This window comes from Nicotiana sylvestris, chromosome 9, assembly GCF_000393655.2.
Source record: "Nicotiana sylvestris chromosome 9, ASM39365v2, whole genome shotgun sequence".
Lineage (NCBI taxonomy): Eukaryota > Viridiplantae > Streptophyta > Magnoliopsida > Solanales > Solanaceae > Nicotiana > Nicotiana sylvestris.
Window position 1 is genome coordinate 1,799,266 of NC_091065.1, and position 15,976 is coordinate 1,815,241.

Genomic DNA, 15,976 nt, shown 5'->3' on the forward strand with positions numbered 1-15,976 from the left:
CACGTACCCAAAAAAAAAAAAAAAAAAAACAATGTGGTGTTCATAGACAAAAATACCTAGAGTTTATTCCAACAAACGCATGATAAAATAATCCCGAATTCTGTGTCGCAAATTTGATTAATCATCTGTCTAATCTAACCACTAATCATTTACTATTAACAAATGTGGCTTTCACGTTTCAGAAATGATATTGGATGCACATCTTAGGTATCAAATTAATCTAGCTTTTTTGGCTAGTTTTTTTGTTACTTTTATGTCCTGGCATTGTGAAACTTACAAAATATTGAATGGTGCACATCTCGTGATGTATGGGTTAGGCGTAAGTTATGGGTTCAAACTTTACTGCAAAAAAAAAAAAAAAAAAATTGATATTTAAGTGAAGGAAGGTAGAGGAGTGGACCTAATATCCATAGAGTTTTAACGCATGCGCCACCAACTCAAGGTGATTTCAACAACAACAATAATCCAGTATAATCCCACTTAGCGGGGTTTGAGAAGGGTAGTGTGTATAGTATGTACGCAGACTTTACCCCTATCCTGGGGTAGAGATACTGTTTCCAAATAGACCCTCGGCATCCTTCCCTCCAATAATTTCCCACCTTTTAACCTATGCGTCACCAACTCAAGGTGATTTCAACAACAACAACCCAGTATAATCCCACTTAGCGGGGTTTGAGAAGGGTAGTGTGTATAGTATGTACGCAGATCTTATCCCTACCCTGGGGTAGAGAGGCTGTTTCCAAATAGACCCTCGGCATCCTTCCCTCCAAGAACTTCCCACCTTGTTCTTGGGGAGACTCAAACTCACAACCTCTTAGTTGGAAGTGGAGGTTGCTTACCATCATAACAACCCCTCTTGTCTCAAGGTGATTTCCCGATTGGAAAAAAAAATTGTAGACTGGCATATCATCTTTTTCCTAACCAGCATAACAACAATGGGATGATAGCACTTTACGCTTTGATTTGCTTATGCTGGTGGAGGTAGCAGGTATCCAGTGAATAGTTTAGTCTTTAGATACACATAAGCTGGCCTATACACCATAATTATGGGGGGGGGGGGGGGGTTACAGGGAAAACGCGACTTGCAAATCCTAATTACTCTCCATATAACACGTCTCCATTTTCCTTAATACTTCTCCTTAATTAGTTTCTAAGAAAGTCGATTTAGACATAACAATAGGAACCATGAGCCAGGACTGGAATAATATGAAAAGCAACATATTCTGCAATATAATTTGGTTACTGATCCCTAGCATTGGACAACAAAATACATATTTAACACAAGAATAATTTATATTTAAAAAATAAGAAGAAACAATTACTACTTATTATGAGAAATTCCCAGAGTAGGAGAAAATCCCTACAAATTTTACTAAACCTGATACAGCACAAGAATAATTTACTTTATACCATGTGCTTTTATGCTTGTTACATCACGGGGCAGTCAATAAGCCCCAAAAATGCTAAGATGTCTGATAAATATGCACCTTCTGTTTATGGTAAACTATCAACCAAAATTGAAAGAACGCGGCAAAATGTCTTCGATCTTCTTCAGGTGGTGATAACACAGTTATGGCGTTATCACCATATCCATGTTGCCAGAAGACCGACTAGATTATCTCTGAGAAGCTACCGGTTATCATCGTGTTTCAAGGGGCTCTGTCAAATGGCTTAGTGTCATTGTAACAAACATCCCAGACAGCTTCCATGGCATCCCTACTGGCTGACTCCGAACAATATGGGTTACCTGCCATCGATTTCATCACTCTTCGCCTCACACATTCCTTCATAGGGCCAAGTGCAGAAGGGAGAAGTTAGAAACTAATCAACTATTAAGCAACTTGTTCTCACACACAAAGAAGTATAAAGTGATATATGGAGACAATTCATCCACTGAAAGATCAACATAAGGTGATATATAGAGGCCATCCTAACAATCCCGCTTTCCAATTCGATTTTATCTTCCAAGAAGCAGAAGAATAGCTTGAGACTTCACAAGATTGTCAAGTTCTTTTCCCTTTTCATCATATACCGTATTCTTATGGTACATGGTATCGAAGGTTGAGAAAGATAGGTACTTTCTCATATGTCATGAATCTTTTGTTAAAAGTGAATCCAGTACAAAGTACGAGTATTCGGATTACTTTCTTAAAAAGTTCTTGGCCAAATCAGTTTTAGGTTTGGTTTTAGGAAAACTATTGTGTTTAATCTTTCTAAGAGAATCTGTTTTAGAAAAAAAGAAAAGTTCTTATATTCGGAGTTTATAGAATCCAACTTTCGCAAAATATCACTAAAGCCTTAGGACTGTCTAGATGCTTTTATATTGTTAAAATTTGAGAGAAAAATCGACTCTACATTCTTTTACTGCTACTAAATTTATCTCTGAACAGCTGAGAAAAAAAAAGTACCAATTTTAGTCCGATAGAACAAATCTAAATTGGTTAGAAAAAGGGGGAGGGAGGAAGGGCTGTCTGACTGTAAAGCACAAACCGTCCATAAGCAAAAAAAAAAGAAAATCAGTTAGATATTTGGGGACCTAAGTTGGTATCTAAAAATTAAACAATGGACCTAACTCAAACTCAAAAACTAGCTCATATAGGTGAGGTTTGTTCGAGACCATGACCATATAAAGAGCCTACGGCGCATACCTTAAACCAATGTAGGACTCTAAGACTCCCAGCACGCCCAATGTAGGATATCTGGAGCGTGAATAACATAACATAGGTACCAATATCGAGCAATCAAGCGTCAGGGGTGGGTCTGGCTTGAAAGCAAGCCAAGAGAAAAGGGCACTAGACCTAACTCAATCCTAAAAGCTATCTCATTAGGGTACCTTCAAACAATGGGGTACCTCTAACAATTGGGAAAAAGCAAAAAGAGGGGGCCAGGGTTTCCAAAGAATTGGTTTGGCTAGAAATTATCCTATTGAGTGGTTTCCAAAATCAACACCACAGTGCATTTTTGTTAGCCAAAACTATGGACCCTAAAAATTAACTAAGATATTGAGGACCGAGATGCAATGTAGGTCAAACAGTCAAGATAGAGGGAGAACACAACAAAAATGCACTCACTCATGTGATATCTTCAGCCAATTAAAGACAGTAATTTTGAGGCATATGCATGAAAAGAATGACAAGTGACAAGTATGATCACTAAGAAAAGAACTTGAGACTTGCAGTAAAAGAAGTTGTTCCATGACAATGATGTTAAAAAACAGCCCGGATCCATTAACAATTACAAGAGATTATTGTTAACATGTCTGATGTAGACATAAAGGTTCAAAAGAGCAATGCCCTAGGTACTATACAGGCAGCTTAAAAAGCAAGATAAACTATAAAATAATTCAAAAGAAAGCAAAAAAGGAACACATATCAATCAATGCCACTGGTCAAATTTACAACTCAAAGACTTATAGCTTTAATTTCTATTGGTGGAAATCAATGGTGTGACAATCTAGGTTGCTCTGACATGGAAGATTAGGTGCCGCACCCGTGTCGACACGACACTAGTATGGGTGTGGGTATGGGATCCGTACCGGATCCAGTCAAACAATTTTGGGTACTTTGACCACGACGGACAGAAAAAATTCAAGACGAGATACAATTTGATTCCCTAAATCAGAATTAAAACTAGGGTAAATTTGAAGAAAATAGCATACCTTATCTAGGAAATCAATCCTTTGCTTATTTACAACATGAGAATAAAAAAGAAATCCACACTTTACTAGCTATACGTAATTATTCCACAAAATTTCTCACAATTTAGAGATACTTTTATATTTTTGAATTATTTTTAGCCGGATCCCCGAACTCATATCCGTACTAGGATCCGTATCCCCGAATCTTAGAATTTACATCTCGAAGGACCTCTAGATCCGCACCCGTGTCCGAGCAACTTAGGTGACAATTAGGACAATTAACTCTTTTATAGCTGTCCATCCATACAAGGATATGTACTCTGAATAATGCCAATCAGCTAAATAGAACTGCTCAATTCCCGCTAAATTGCATCCCACATAACCTTCTGAAAAGAATTATGTACAAGTTAAAACCAGGATACTGAGGAAGTCCCAGTTTGACTTTGACAATATATTGCACAGCAGCCAAAGTCAGTATCGTAATGCAACAGGCTAGCAAACTAGCCAATATCATCGATTTGCTAATTGAAAGCCATTAGGTCCAATAAACCGGTGTGTGTGCCCCAGATAAAAGCTCAAGGACTGATGGCTTCACTATGGCATTTTACCAAAAAGCTTGGAGGCTGGAGCATAATCAGAGAGGATTTAATCAAAGCTATGAACCACTTTCAGCAATCTTACAAGTTTGCAAAAGCTTGCAATGCTTCTTTCATAGCCTTAATCCCAAAAAAAAAGGTGCTGAAGAACTAAAAGACTTTAGATCAATAAGCCTCAGCGGAAGTGTGTACAAAACTATGGCCAAACTGCTAGCTGAAAAGTTGAAAAAGTGATGGGAAATTGGTTTCTGGCCAGCAAAGTGCATTTTTAAAAGGGAGGCAAATTATAGATGCATCACTCGTAGCTAATGAGGTACTGAACTGGAGGATGAAGAAAGGGGAACCAGGTGTCCTATGTAAATTAGATGTGGAGAAGGCATACGACCATGTCAATTGACAATTCTTATTAACACATTGCAGCAGATGAGGTTTGGACAAAGCTGGCTGAGCTGGATAAAATTCTATGTCACAACAGTCAGATATTCCATTCTAGTTAATGAAGAACCAGAGATTTTTCCTCCATAAAGGGGATTGAGACAAGGATCCTATATCACCATTTCTCTTCATCCTCATAATGCAAGCCCATCAGTAAAATAATAGAGAAAGCAGTCCAAAATCATTGGATTAAGGGTTTTAAGGTAGGGGTCAGAACAGGGGAGACAAACACTGTTTCACACCTCTTTTTTGCTGATGACACTAGTGTTGTGAAGAGCGTGAAGCGAGGAAAAGAGACAATCCCCATTTCGCTTAAATCGAGAAGCAACGCGCTCGCTTTTTTGAAGTGAAGCGGAATTTTTAAAAAAACTAAAATAAGAGGAAGGGCCGTATACCATTCTGTTAAAAACTGGCCAGCATAAAAACAGTGAAAGAAGAACCTGGGCAGCATTTCAACAAAGAGAAGGCTGAGAAAGAAGAACCGAAGGGAAAAAAAAATTAGCCAGCATTTCGCTGCTATTTGGACGCTGAAACAGTGAAAGAAAAAGAAGGAAGAAATCATCACATAACTGTTGTTGCTGGTCGTATGTTGAAGTTGAAAAGGGAACCCTAGTCGCCTCTTTAGAATCTCTGTTGCTGCTGGTCGTGTTAGAACACTGAACACCTTTCTTTTTTAATTAAATAGGTTGGCAGGTGTTTAAAACAGAGAAGCGCTCGCTTCGCTTCGTCGCTTCTCGCTTTTTAGTGGGAAGCACACGCTATTGTCTACTTGAGTCGCTTCATATAGCAGAAGTGGTAATGGGGTAGCCTCGTTTCGCTTCTCGCTTTAAGCGAGGAAGCTGACCGCTTTTCACAACCCTGTGACACATTGATATTCTGTGGTGCTGAACAAGATCAGAAAAGATACCTGACGCTGATCCACTTTATATTTGAAATAATATCGATTACATATTAATCTTCAACAATCAGTCTTTATCCAGTAAATGCAGTGGAAAATGTGCAGAAACTGGCAGAAATATTGGAATGCAACATTGGTAATTTTCCTACGACATATCTTGGACTGCCATTGGGAACCAGATACAAAAACACATCAGTGTGGCAGGGATTAGTTGAGAAGTTTGAGAAGAAACTGGCAACTCGGTGATCACAGTACTTATCTTTGGTGAAAAAGGAACTGATTATTTTGCCCAAGGAAAGGGGAGGAATGGGGATCAGGGATTTAACATTGCACAATAAAAGTTTATTGATGAAGTGGCTGTGGAGATATAGTAATGAGGAGGATGTTTTGTGGAGGAGAGTAGTGAAGATAAATCATGGAGCAGAGGGCTATTGGCACACTATAATAACAGCAGCTCCACATGGTGTGGGTCCTCAGAAACATATAAGCAAGCTAGGGAATGAGTTTAGTGGCAAAGTGAAAATACATGTAGATGATGGAGAAAATATTTTGTTTTGACTAGACAGATGGAACGGTAACAGGGCTTTGAAAGAAGAATTTAAGGCTCTGTTTGGTTTTGTTAATGATCCCAAAGCCACAGTAAAGCAACTCAGGGAGATTAATTCCTGAAATGTTAGTTTCAGGAGAGAGCGCCACGACTGGGAAATTGAAGAGATGCTGGAGGTTATGGCTAAAATCGAGACAATCAGGTGCAACAGCAAGAAAAAGACAGACTGATATGGGGGGTTAAAGGCCAAGGTAAGTTCACAGTCAAAGAGTGCTATGAGGAAACGGCTAGCCGAAGCAATATCATTGAAGATTGGCCTTGGAAGCTGATATGGAGAACCAAATCACCAACCAAAGTAGCATGCTTCAGCTGGCTGGCCATTTAAGGAGCCTGCTTAACAGAAGAAGATTTAAATAAGAGAAGAATAGTTTTGTGCAGCAGGTGCTACATGTGTAAAAACTAAAAAAGACAGTGAGAATATAGACCATTTTATTTTACACTGTACAGTAGCCAGGAATATATGGAATCTGTTCAGTTGTATTTTTGGTGTGTGCAACGCCAAGGAGTCTGAATTTTTTTTTTTTTTTTTTTGGATAAGGGTCTGAAGGAAGTTTTTGTCATTTGGAATGGCTTCAGAGTTGGGAAATCCATCAGATGCATCTGGAAGATGATACCCCAATGTATTATTTGGAGCATATGGAAGGAAAGAAATTAGAGATGCTTTGAAGGAATTGCAACTCCCATACACACTAAAATCTAGATGCTTGCTTAATCTTTTTGCTTGAAGTAACTTTTTTTATGTAAATAACTCCTTAGATATTTTGAACTTTGTTTGCTCGTTGAGCAACTAGGAGATGATTTGCTCTACAGGAGCCATGCTATATTTTTTGCACATTTTTTGTAATCAATTGAATCCACTGGATGATTGATTTAAAGGAAGTAGTTTTTTTACCTGATCAAAGAAAGGGTCCAAATACCAGGTAGCCGGTAAAAGCTTGAAATAAATTATGGTTCTAGGTGAGTCAATGTTCCACTTATTATTTATTTATCATGTTATCACAACATAAAGGTAACTGAAGGAACTTGTGCTGCCAACAAGCAGGCCATTTTGAGTCACAGCAACAACTTTTCGTTTGATTTCTTCATTTCACCAGTCTTAAACAAGAGATTGAGCTCTGATTAAATAATTATCTAACTTGTCATGTACATTGAGCTCTGATTAAATAATTAAATATTCTACCATGTACACGGAGTTTTAATTTGGACAATTTACGTCAGACACATTCCTAATAAGTCCTTGACTCAATGTGTCAACAAGAAAGACGATGCTGCTTTTTTTATCAAGCTTATGCCACAAGTTAAGATACAAGTACAAAACTGCTACATTCTTCGCTTCAACACACCAAACAATTCAACCAGTGACCGGGGTGTTCCAGTGGACTTGCAGATGCAGCTCAGGGTTCGAACTCTCTGGTCTAAATGTTTTCTTCCCCCATGCTAAGATTTTCTTCCGCCTTGTTTTTTTTAACAACAAATATCTAATTTAACGATTCCAACATCTATACAGATCATCTGAAATGGTGTCTTTCAGGTTATTTTCTTCTCTTAACTACTGGAGAGTTAATGTGTTGTTTGTGATGTACATAATTACCGCTAGGTACAGGAAAGAAGACACCATAACAAGGTGAAGCAAAATAGAACCCTAAACAGATAGTTGTAAAGCATACATTAATAATAAACAAAACTCACTTGTTCATGGCCCCGTATCTTAAGATAACCTCTTAGTAGTTCCCGTTTGTAATGACAGTCACCACTAAGATGGCCAGCTCTAATCTGCAATCAGTTACAAAGAAATTATTGTCTATAGTCAAAAACAAACCCAAAAGTAGATGATTTAGCATGAAAGAGAGGTTTTTAGAGCACAAACTTCACTACAAGCATGATGAGCACAATCAGACCATTCCAAGTTTGCAGCACGGCAGTCATCATATGCATGAATTAGCTCATGGATGACAACTTGATTCACCTCATCTTGAATGTTCATGTAGTTACTGCACACAATTATCTTAATAGCCAAAAAGAAACAAGATCAGTAAATGCTCGAGGATGTAAGACAACCAAAACAATTAAGAACACAAATATAACCAGACGCACATAAAGGAAGACAATAAAAATAAGAGGAAAAATTGTTAGTGCTAATAATAACATTAATAAGATCCATAGCGCAAAAATATTACGATCATTAGACTTGACATGGAGGACGATTACCAAATATCAACAGTAATAGGGAAAATGAAAATATTTAAGAATATAGCACATCAATTCTAGCAGCGTATTACTAGGCATTCATGACATTCACACTATACATAGATGGATGTAACTCACGGGGGCGCATCCTTTCCATTGCACCAAAGTATATACATAGTTAAAAATTTCTTTAATAAATACTTACACTAACTTTGCACCCATAGTCAAGGAGTAGATAGTGCAGCGGTAATCGACACCCACTGAGTTAAAATCCCAAATTTGTCGTTCACTCTTTATCTATTTTCAAATAAAAAAGGTTTGTTCCTCCCACTATCCCACAGGGTTTCAATTGAATTTGCCAACTCCAAGTACACAAATTTAGCAAAGCTATGTTTGTAACACCAAAAAGAAATGTTCTTCAAATTTACAATTGAAGACAAACAAAAATCGACACCCTCAACTTTAATAGGTTATGAACCAAGCAATAAAGAATTATAGTTGAATACCCCTTGTCCGCGAACATAGCCGCCGCTGACCTTCTTGTCACAATGGATAGCTTTTATGAAGTTATCGCCAATACGACAACCAGATTTCTCCAAATGCTCCTTCAAAAATTTGACCATTGGAGCTGCAACAAAAATGCATATCAATCAACATTATTCAATCACACATCAACCTTAAACTAGTTTGAATCACCTGTATAAATTATCTAAATAAATATGCTATATTCAAGTCCACTTCTTACAATGCTAAAAAAATTTATTTTTTACGGCAGTGTCTATAATGGTGATGTCCGCGTCAGCTTTCTGATATCCTCCTGCCAATTCTCACAATTTATCTGTTTAAGGTAAATTTAAAACTAGAGGTTCTCAAATAGCAAAACCACCCAAGGGCGACGTACAATAAATGTAACTACAAAAGTTAAGAATTTAAGAAGAGATGTGAAGATATGAAGAACGTACTTCTAAGACTTCTTCGGATCATGTCTTGGCATTCCTCCACTGTACTTCCACCTTTGACAGAGGATGTCTCCGCCATTTGTTTGGTAGTTTTAGCCGGCTAATCACTGCAAAAGAGACGGTAATCCACCTGACGGGCGTGCTTTCTTTGGACCTCTATTAGATGGGCCTAGGGGTGGCAAATGGACGGATTAAAATGAGTTTTTTTATCAGGAAAAAAACCCATTAAAATGAGTTGAATCAATAAAGGGCAAGTTACACATTTGGCTGGTCGGCAAAATATAATTACATCCGCTAGCCAAAATATATGTATATTATACATTAATATACAAAAAACTATACATTTTATAGGCTTTCCATCAAAAAATTGGTAGGTTATTGACCCGACCGAAGTTTATTTGGGCTATGATGGGTGTGTCAAGATGGGCTAAAAAATGGTCATAGTCCAACCTGCTCACAGTGACCCATCATTTTTTATCCATTAAAGAGAACCCTTGAAAAGATCAAAAAAAAGATAAAAAGGAGAAGATTTTCAGAGTTAATCAGAACCATGTGTGTTCTTATATACTTCCAGTACAGCACGACAATACACAACACACAAAAGATACTTCCAGTACAGCACGACAATACACAACACACAAAAGATACTTCCAGTACAGCACGACAATACACAACACACAAAAGATACTTCCAGTACAGCACGACAATACAAAACACACAGAATAACCAAAATCCACAATGATTTCACCAGCTTTCAGTCAAACATTTTCAGATTCTATGTAATATGTAAGCAACCCCCACTTCCAACCGAGAGGTTGTGAGTTCGAGTCTCCCCAAGAGCAAGGTGGGAAGTTATTGGAGGTAAGGATGCCGGGGTCTATTTGGAAACAGTCTCTCTACCCTACTAGTTAAGGTTTGCGTACACACTACCCTCCCAGAACCCACTAAGTGGGATTATACTGGGTTGTTGTTGTTGTTTTTGTTGTATATGTAATATGTAACAACCATGTAACTTAGCAGAAAAACTAGCAGCATAACCTTCAGAATGCTAAATCGAAAAAAAAAAAAAATCAACAAGGAGAAGGAAAATATCGAAATAAATTGCAAGACCCACCAAGTTTGAAGCTTTACTAAACAAAACAGTGAAAAGGAACGCGAACACACACAAACACACACACACACACAGAGACCTATTTGACCTCACCTGCGGACGGTAGAACTGCGCGAAGCTAGGAGGATTCAGCGGGCAAAGACTGAAGGTCTGATTTCATGGGTTCTGCGACGGAAACGGGCTGATTTGGGCGACGAAAATGGAACGGGTCAAGTTGGGCATTGCTGATATACAATTTAAAATGGAATGATTGGAGCTGCTAGTGGAGCTTGTACATTGGGCTGGCAAAGTTGTACTGTGAAGTTAGTGAGGAGTCGTTTAACAAGTTTTGTTTCTTACATTTGAGTCCAGTTAACTAGATCGCTTTATTATTTAATCACCCCTTGTAAGTTTTTGTTATTACCTTCTAGTCCTTTGGTCTGTCGTACTAGTAGGGGTGTACATGGAGCAGATGTGTTCAGTTTTTATCAAAACCAAACCAAACCAATTATATCTGTTTGGATTGGTTCGGTTTTGTCGGATTTTTCGGATTTTTCGTTACTTAAATATTATTTCAATCTTACTTTGTTAAATTTTTTATAAGTAAATATATGTTTAGTAAAAATATAAAAAATTGACAAACATATTATCTATTAAAATATTCTTATGAGAGAATTTTCTTAGTTACACATAATAGTTATTTTTTTAGCCGTCTGACAATAATGTTTCATTGATGTACACTTTCAAGGTTAACTGAATTTAGTAATTAAACATAAAAAAAAAATATGATACCTAAATAATAATAATCACTTCACATTCGAAAAAAGTATAATAATTTAGTAGATCTTAACATATGGTATGAATATGGAAGAACAAAGAGATTAACCCATTTCAGTAACACTTGATGAGAAAGTGATCATACAACATATTATTTAAGGTTAATAAATATGGAGCACTTCATATACTATTAAATATTATATCCCGCAAGATAATCTCAAATATTTCTAAACATTTTTTAATGAAAATTCTACATAAAATCTTAAAAGTATATATAAAAATTATATATTTATATGTTGGTTTGGTTCGGGTTTTTTTACTCAATACCAAACCAAATCAAACCAAATCTAGTTGGGTTTTTTTACTCGATTTGATTTAACTTTTCGGTTTGGTGCGGTTTTCCAGTTCAGTTTATACACCCCTAGTACTAAGTAGTAGCTTATTTTGAAGGCATGAATGAAAAATTTATATTTTATTTTCCTTAGTTCCTTTTCTTCTTAGTTTTAGCTTAACCCTAGTTAGCTTCTTCTTCTCTGTAATTCAGTATTTGTATCACATGCCCAATTAGATCAGTCCAATTTCAAAAAATATTTGAAGTTTAGTCAATTTTGACAAATTTTATGTTCGGTTGCTTCTTTTATTTTCTTGTTTTCTTCGGGCCTTTGGGTTTGAAATTTTAAATTACCACGCCAAACTTTATACCTAAAGGTTTGAAGTCTTTTTTTTCAATTTTTTTTTTTACTTTTTGTCGAAATCAACTTTTGTTCATAAAAATTTCCAATCACTTGAAGATTCATTTTGAAGTAAACTATCCCTCTTCTTTTAACGAACGTCATCTGGATCAATAAAACTTATGACTTTCGGTTGCATAGCCTATTCGCAAGAATTTCTTCATTTTTCTTGTACACATAATTGCATAGCGAGGCCGATAAAGATCGAAGGAATCGCTAACTTCCCGCTTCGGAATAAGTGTGATAAACGTAGAATTTCTCGATTTGAGGATCTGACCTGCTTTTAAGAGACTTCAATAGCTTTATTAACACCCAAAACTTATTTTTCAAAATTTTGACTCAAATCACTCACAAAACTTCAAAACAACCTAAAATTATAGAAAGAATTACAAGAAAATACACATGACTTCACACCATAACAAAAAATGGCCCATGTTTTTAAGTTTTACCCGACTTAGCTCATATTGTACATATTTTGAAAATACTAGCTCTTGCAAATTCAAAATCCATGTTCTTACAACCATTGCTTCTAAAAGTTATGGAGTTAAATATGTGTTCTCACAACTATTGCTTTCACTCTCTCTTCTTCTCACATTTTTTACATATGCTTCAAGGGGTCGTCCGCCATTACTGCTTCTCCCCCTATATCACTGTAAGGCCCCGGAAAATTTCGCTAAGTAAACTATGCTTTCGTGGTGCTATGTAGGCTAATTATAATATTTTATGTGCTATTAACATGGTGGACATCAATTGGATTTGGTAAATATGTGTACAAGTCTTATGGTAAGTAATTTGGGGTCCAAGGAAAGGCCTAAGTCTAAGGAAAATTGAAAAAGTTCATAATAGGCTAAGATTTCGAATAAGTTCGCACAAGTCCCCACTTTGAACGAGCCTATCTAAATATGTATAAGGTTTTATGTGATGAATAACCTATTTTATGAAAGTTCTTTGAGTCTAGTTTCCAACGCTTCAAACCGTTCGGCATTCGGATATTCCTACACAAAGTTATGACCAAATTACCAAAGCAGCGCAGAAAATTGCACTATCGCGGCGCCCCATGCGGTGCCCGGCGCGCCGCGCCAGTAGAAATTCCAGTGTGGTCCAAAATTTCATTTCCAGACACATTTTGCACTGATTCCCCATGCCCCGCAGCGCCCCACGCGGCGCGGTAGTACAAAAAAATGGGTTTTTAATACCCGAACCCCATTTCATTTAACTCGATTGGGATTTATTGGGGGCGATTTTCTGAACACTCTAGAGAGAGGTGAGAGCATTTTAGAGAGAGAAGGATGAGGCCTAACACTCCAATCATCCAATCTTGCATTAATCTTTAAGAATCAAGGAACCCAATCACAAGATCTTCATCTAAGGGGTAAGGATTCCATACCCTAGTCTTTAAGAATTAAGGAACTCAATCACAAGATCTTCATCTAAGGGGTAAGGATTCCATACCCTAGTCTTTTAGAGAGAGAAGGATGAGGCCTAACACTCCAATCATCCAGTCTTGCATTAATCTTTAAGAATCAAGGAACCCAATCACAAGATCTTCATCTAAGGGGTAAGGATTCCATACCCTAGTCTTTAAATTTGAGTTTGGGGTAAAGATGGGTGATTAGGAGTATGATTCTTGGGTGTAAGAGTATTATGAATATCTTCCTAATTTCTGTTCAATTTTGTTATGTCTCAAAATAGATTGAAGTTGCTAGAATTTCCGGAATATCGTAGTAATTAAAGGAAAGCTCAAGAAAGGTATGTATGGCTAAATTCCCGTCTTTTAGAAATCGAGCTTCATCGATGTCGATTATTATTTTCCATGAATTGGTGTTGTTACCTCGTATGCATGAAAGATGTGTCTCAACATGCTTAACGTGTTGTCTTGATAACTTGAAAGGGGCAAAAGATATGAATTATGCATTGAAATGCTAAAACCTTAAATTGAAATTGGAGCTGCATATACTATGTCAAACTATGTGAAATCCTATGTGTATAGGGATGTTGAAATAAGTCAAACGAATTTGGAAAATAGAGTATGGCCAATGTGGCGAGAACTTGAATTATAAATGTACTTGGTGATGCCTTTGATGTGTTTTATTACGGGTTGGTGTATCCCCTCTATTGATTTGGAAGAATCCGTTGTGTTTAACGTTCTATTGTTAATAAACTTGAGGTGTATGATTTCTGAAACATTGTATATGTCCATGATTCATGATTCTCTCATGTGCACTTGACATTTTGGATCGAATGGCTTGTTAATGAAATTGGTATCGACGTGAAACATGTGAAATATGAAATACGGCCACCGTGCCAGGAATAAAGAATCTTGTGAATGGCCAAATGGGCCAAGAAAATACTATTGTTGTCAGTGACTGGAAACACTAATTGGAATCTATAAAATGCGAAGGATATTGAGGTAAGCATGGTTGCATTCATGCTATATTCGTATACTTGAGATTATACTATAATTGTGTGCAACAATAAATTGAATTAGAACTGTTTTTGGGGAGTATCATTAGAAAAACCGAGGAAGGGTGGGTCATAAAGCTCACTCCTGAAACTACACGTGCCGGTGTAGGGATGGATCATGGCTGTTCCCCTTAATTGGGATGAACTCGGTAACATTTCTAAATTGGTATCGCCAACCCACACAACATAAGTGGGAAGGCAGCCTAGTCGATCGGGCCGTGATCGGACGCCATGTCGCACACATGGTGGTATTGTGTTGAGAATCAAAATCTGGAAATTCAAAAAAAAACTGAGAATCGCAATTGTGGTACATGTCTCTAAAGGGACGACCTAGCCGACCAGGTCATGATCGAACTCCGTGCTAACAAAGACGGTGGTATAACTCATATCGGTGCTAATGATCCCCCAACTAAAAACTATGTATTTATATTATTTTTCGTAAACTAAAGGATTTACAGGTTCAAAATTGGTTGCTAGTATAATGTTGATCTTGACTTACTGTTTTGTGGAAATTGCATGATTCTTTTATTTGATAATGTTGTGATCATTTAAAGTGTCTGAATTGCACTTGTGATGTTCTTATTATTGTATGAAAGTTCTTTCTAACTTGATGGTGTTTAGTTATACATACTAGTGCTGTTCGATGGCACTAACGTCCTTTTTGCCGGGGACGCTACATTTTTTTTAAATGAATGTAGGTGTTTTCATAGCAGGCAGTGTTGGTCACATCTAGTGCCGCATCATCCTTTCAGCGGATTTGGTGAGCCCCATTTCATTTCGGGGTCATGTGTCATTCGTTTATCATGTATGTTGTATTTCGAGGTATAGCCGGAGCCTTGTTGCCGGCATTTCCATATCATTCTTCAGTTATATTTAGAGGCTCCGTAGACAGGTTGTGGGTGGTGTTTGGTATTGGGAATTAAAGTAGAAATATTGACGTTTGGCAAAGATTTATAAACTTGCAATATTTTGATAATCATGTTTTAAGCTTCTAATGGAGATAAAGTGGAAGTTGTTAATGAAATACTTACTAAGTATGATTTATGGAGTCCATCTCCTATTTATTCATGAATTAGTTTGGGTAGAATGAAACTAATAGGCTTGCTCAGTCGGGTTTACTCGGTTGAGTGCCGGTCGCGTTCCACAATTTTTGGAGCGTGACAATCACCTGGTTGCAATGTAAAAAAAAATTGAAGAGTAGAAATCCATCATTAAAGGTCATTCAAAGTTTTGCTTTAGAAAATAGATTTTCTTGTAATTTTTAGTTGTTTGGATTGGGTGTTATTCCAATTGATTGAAAATATCAAAAAGAGTTCAAAGTTTAAATTTGAAGTGATTTGGAATAGATTTGAGCAAGATTTGAGTTAAATTTCAGAAAAAACGCAAGGAAGAAGACGAAGTCAGTTCTTTGTATAATTATGTATAATCTTGTATAATAGTGTATATGAGTGTATAAACATATCTTATACCTTTATACAAACATCTGTAGACAAACTTCTTCGACGATTTTCAGTTGCAATTCTTGTTCAAAACCAGTCCAAATCTCCATTAAATGACTTCAAATTTTATATACAACCTCTTTATACTATTTCTAAC

At 36.8% G+C, this 15,976-nt stretch overlaps 1 protein-coding gene across 1 annotated transcript; it reads right to left on the reverse strand.

The window, feature by feature from the left end:
• Positions 1 to 1,255: 1,255 nt before the first annotated feature.
• LOC104226696 (mitochondrial inner membrane protease ATP23) lies at positions 1,256 to 10,641 on the reverse strand. The gene is made up of 6 exons (XM_009778726.2): positions 10,524 to 10,641; positions 9,323 to 9,488; positions 8,867 to 8,988; positions 8,041 to 8,178; positions 7,863 to 7,946; positions 1,256 to 1,784 (listed from the first exon to the last, which is right to left on the reverse strand). The coding sequence occupies exons 2-6, from the start codon at positions 9,396 to 9,398 to the stop codon at positions 1,650 to 1,652; spliced, it is 555 nt and encodes a 184-aa protein (XP_009777028.1). The 5' UTR covers positions 9,399 to 9,488; positions 10,524 to 10,641; the 3' UTR covers positions 1,256 to 1,649.
• Positions 10,642 to 15,976: the final 5,335 nt, after the last annotated feature.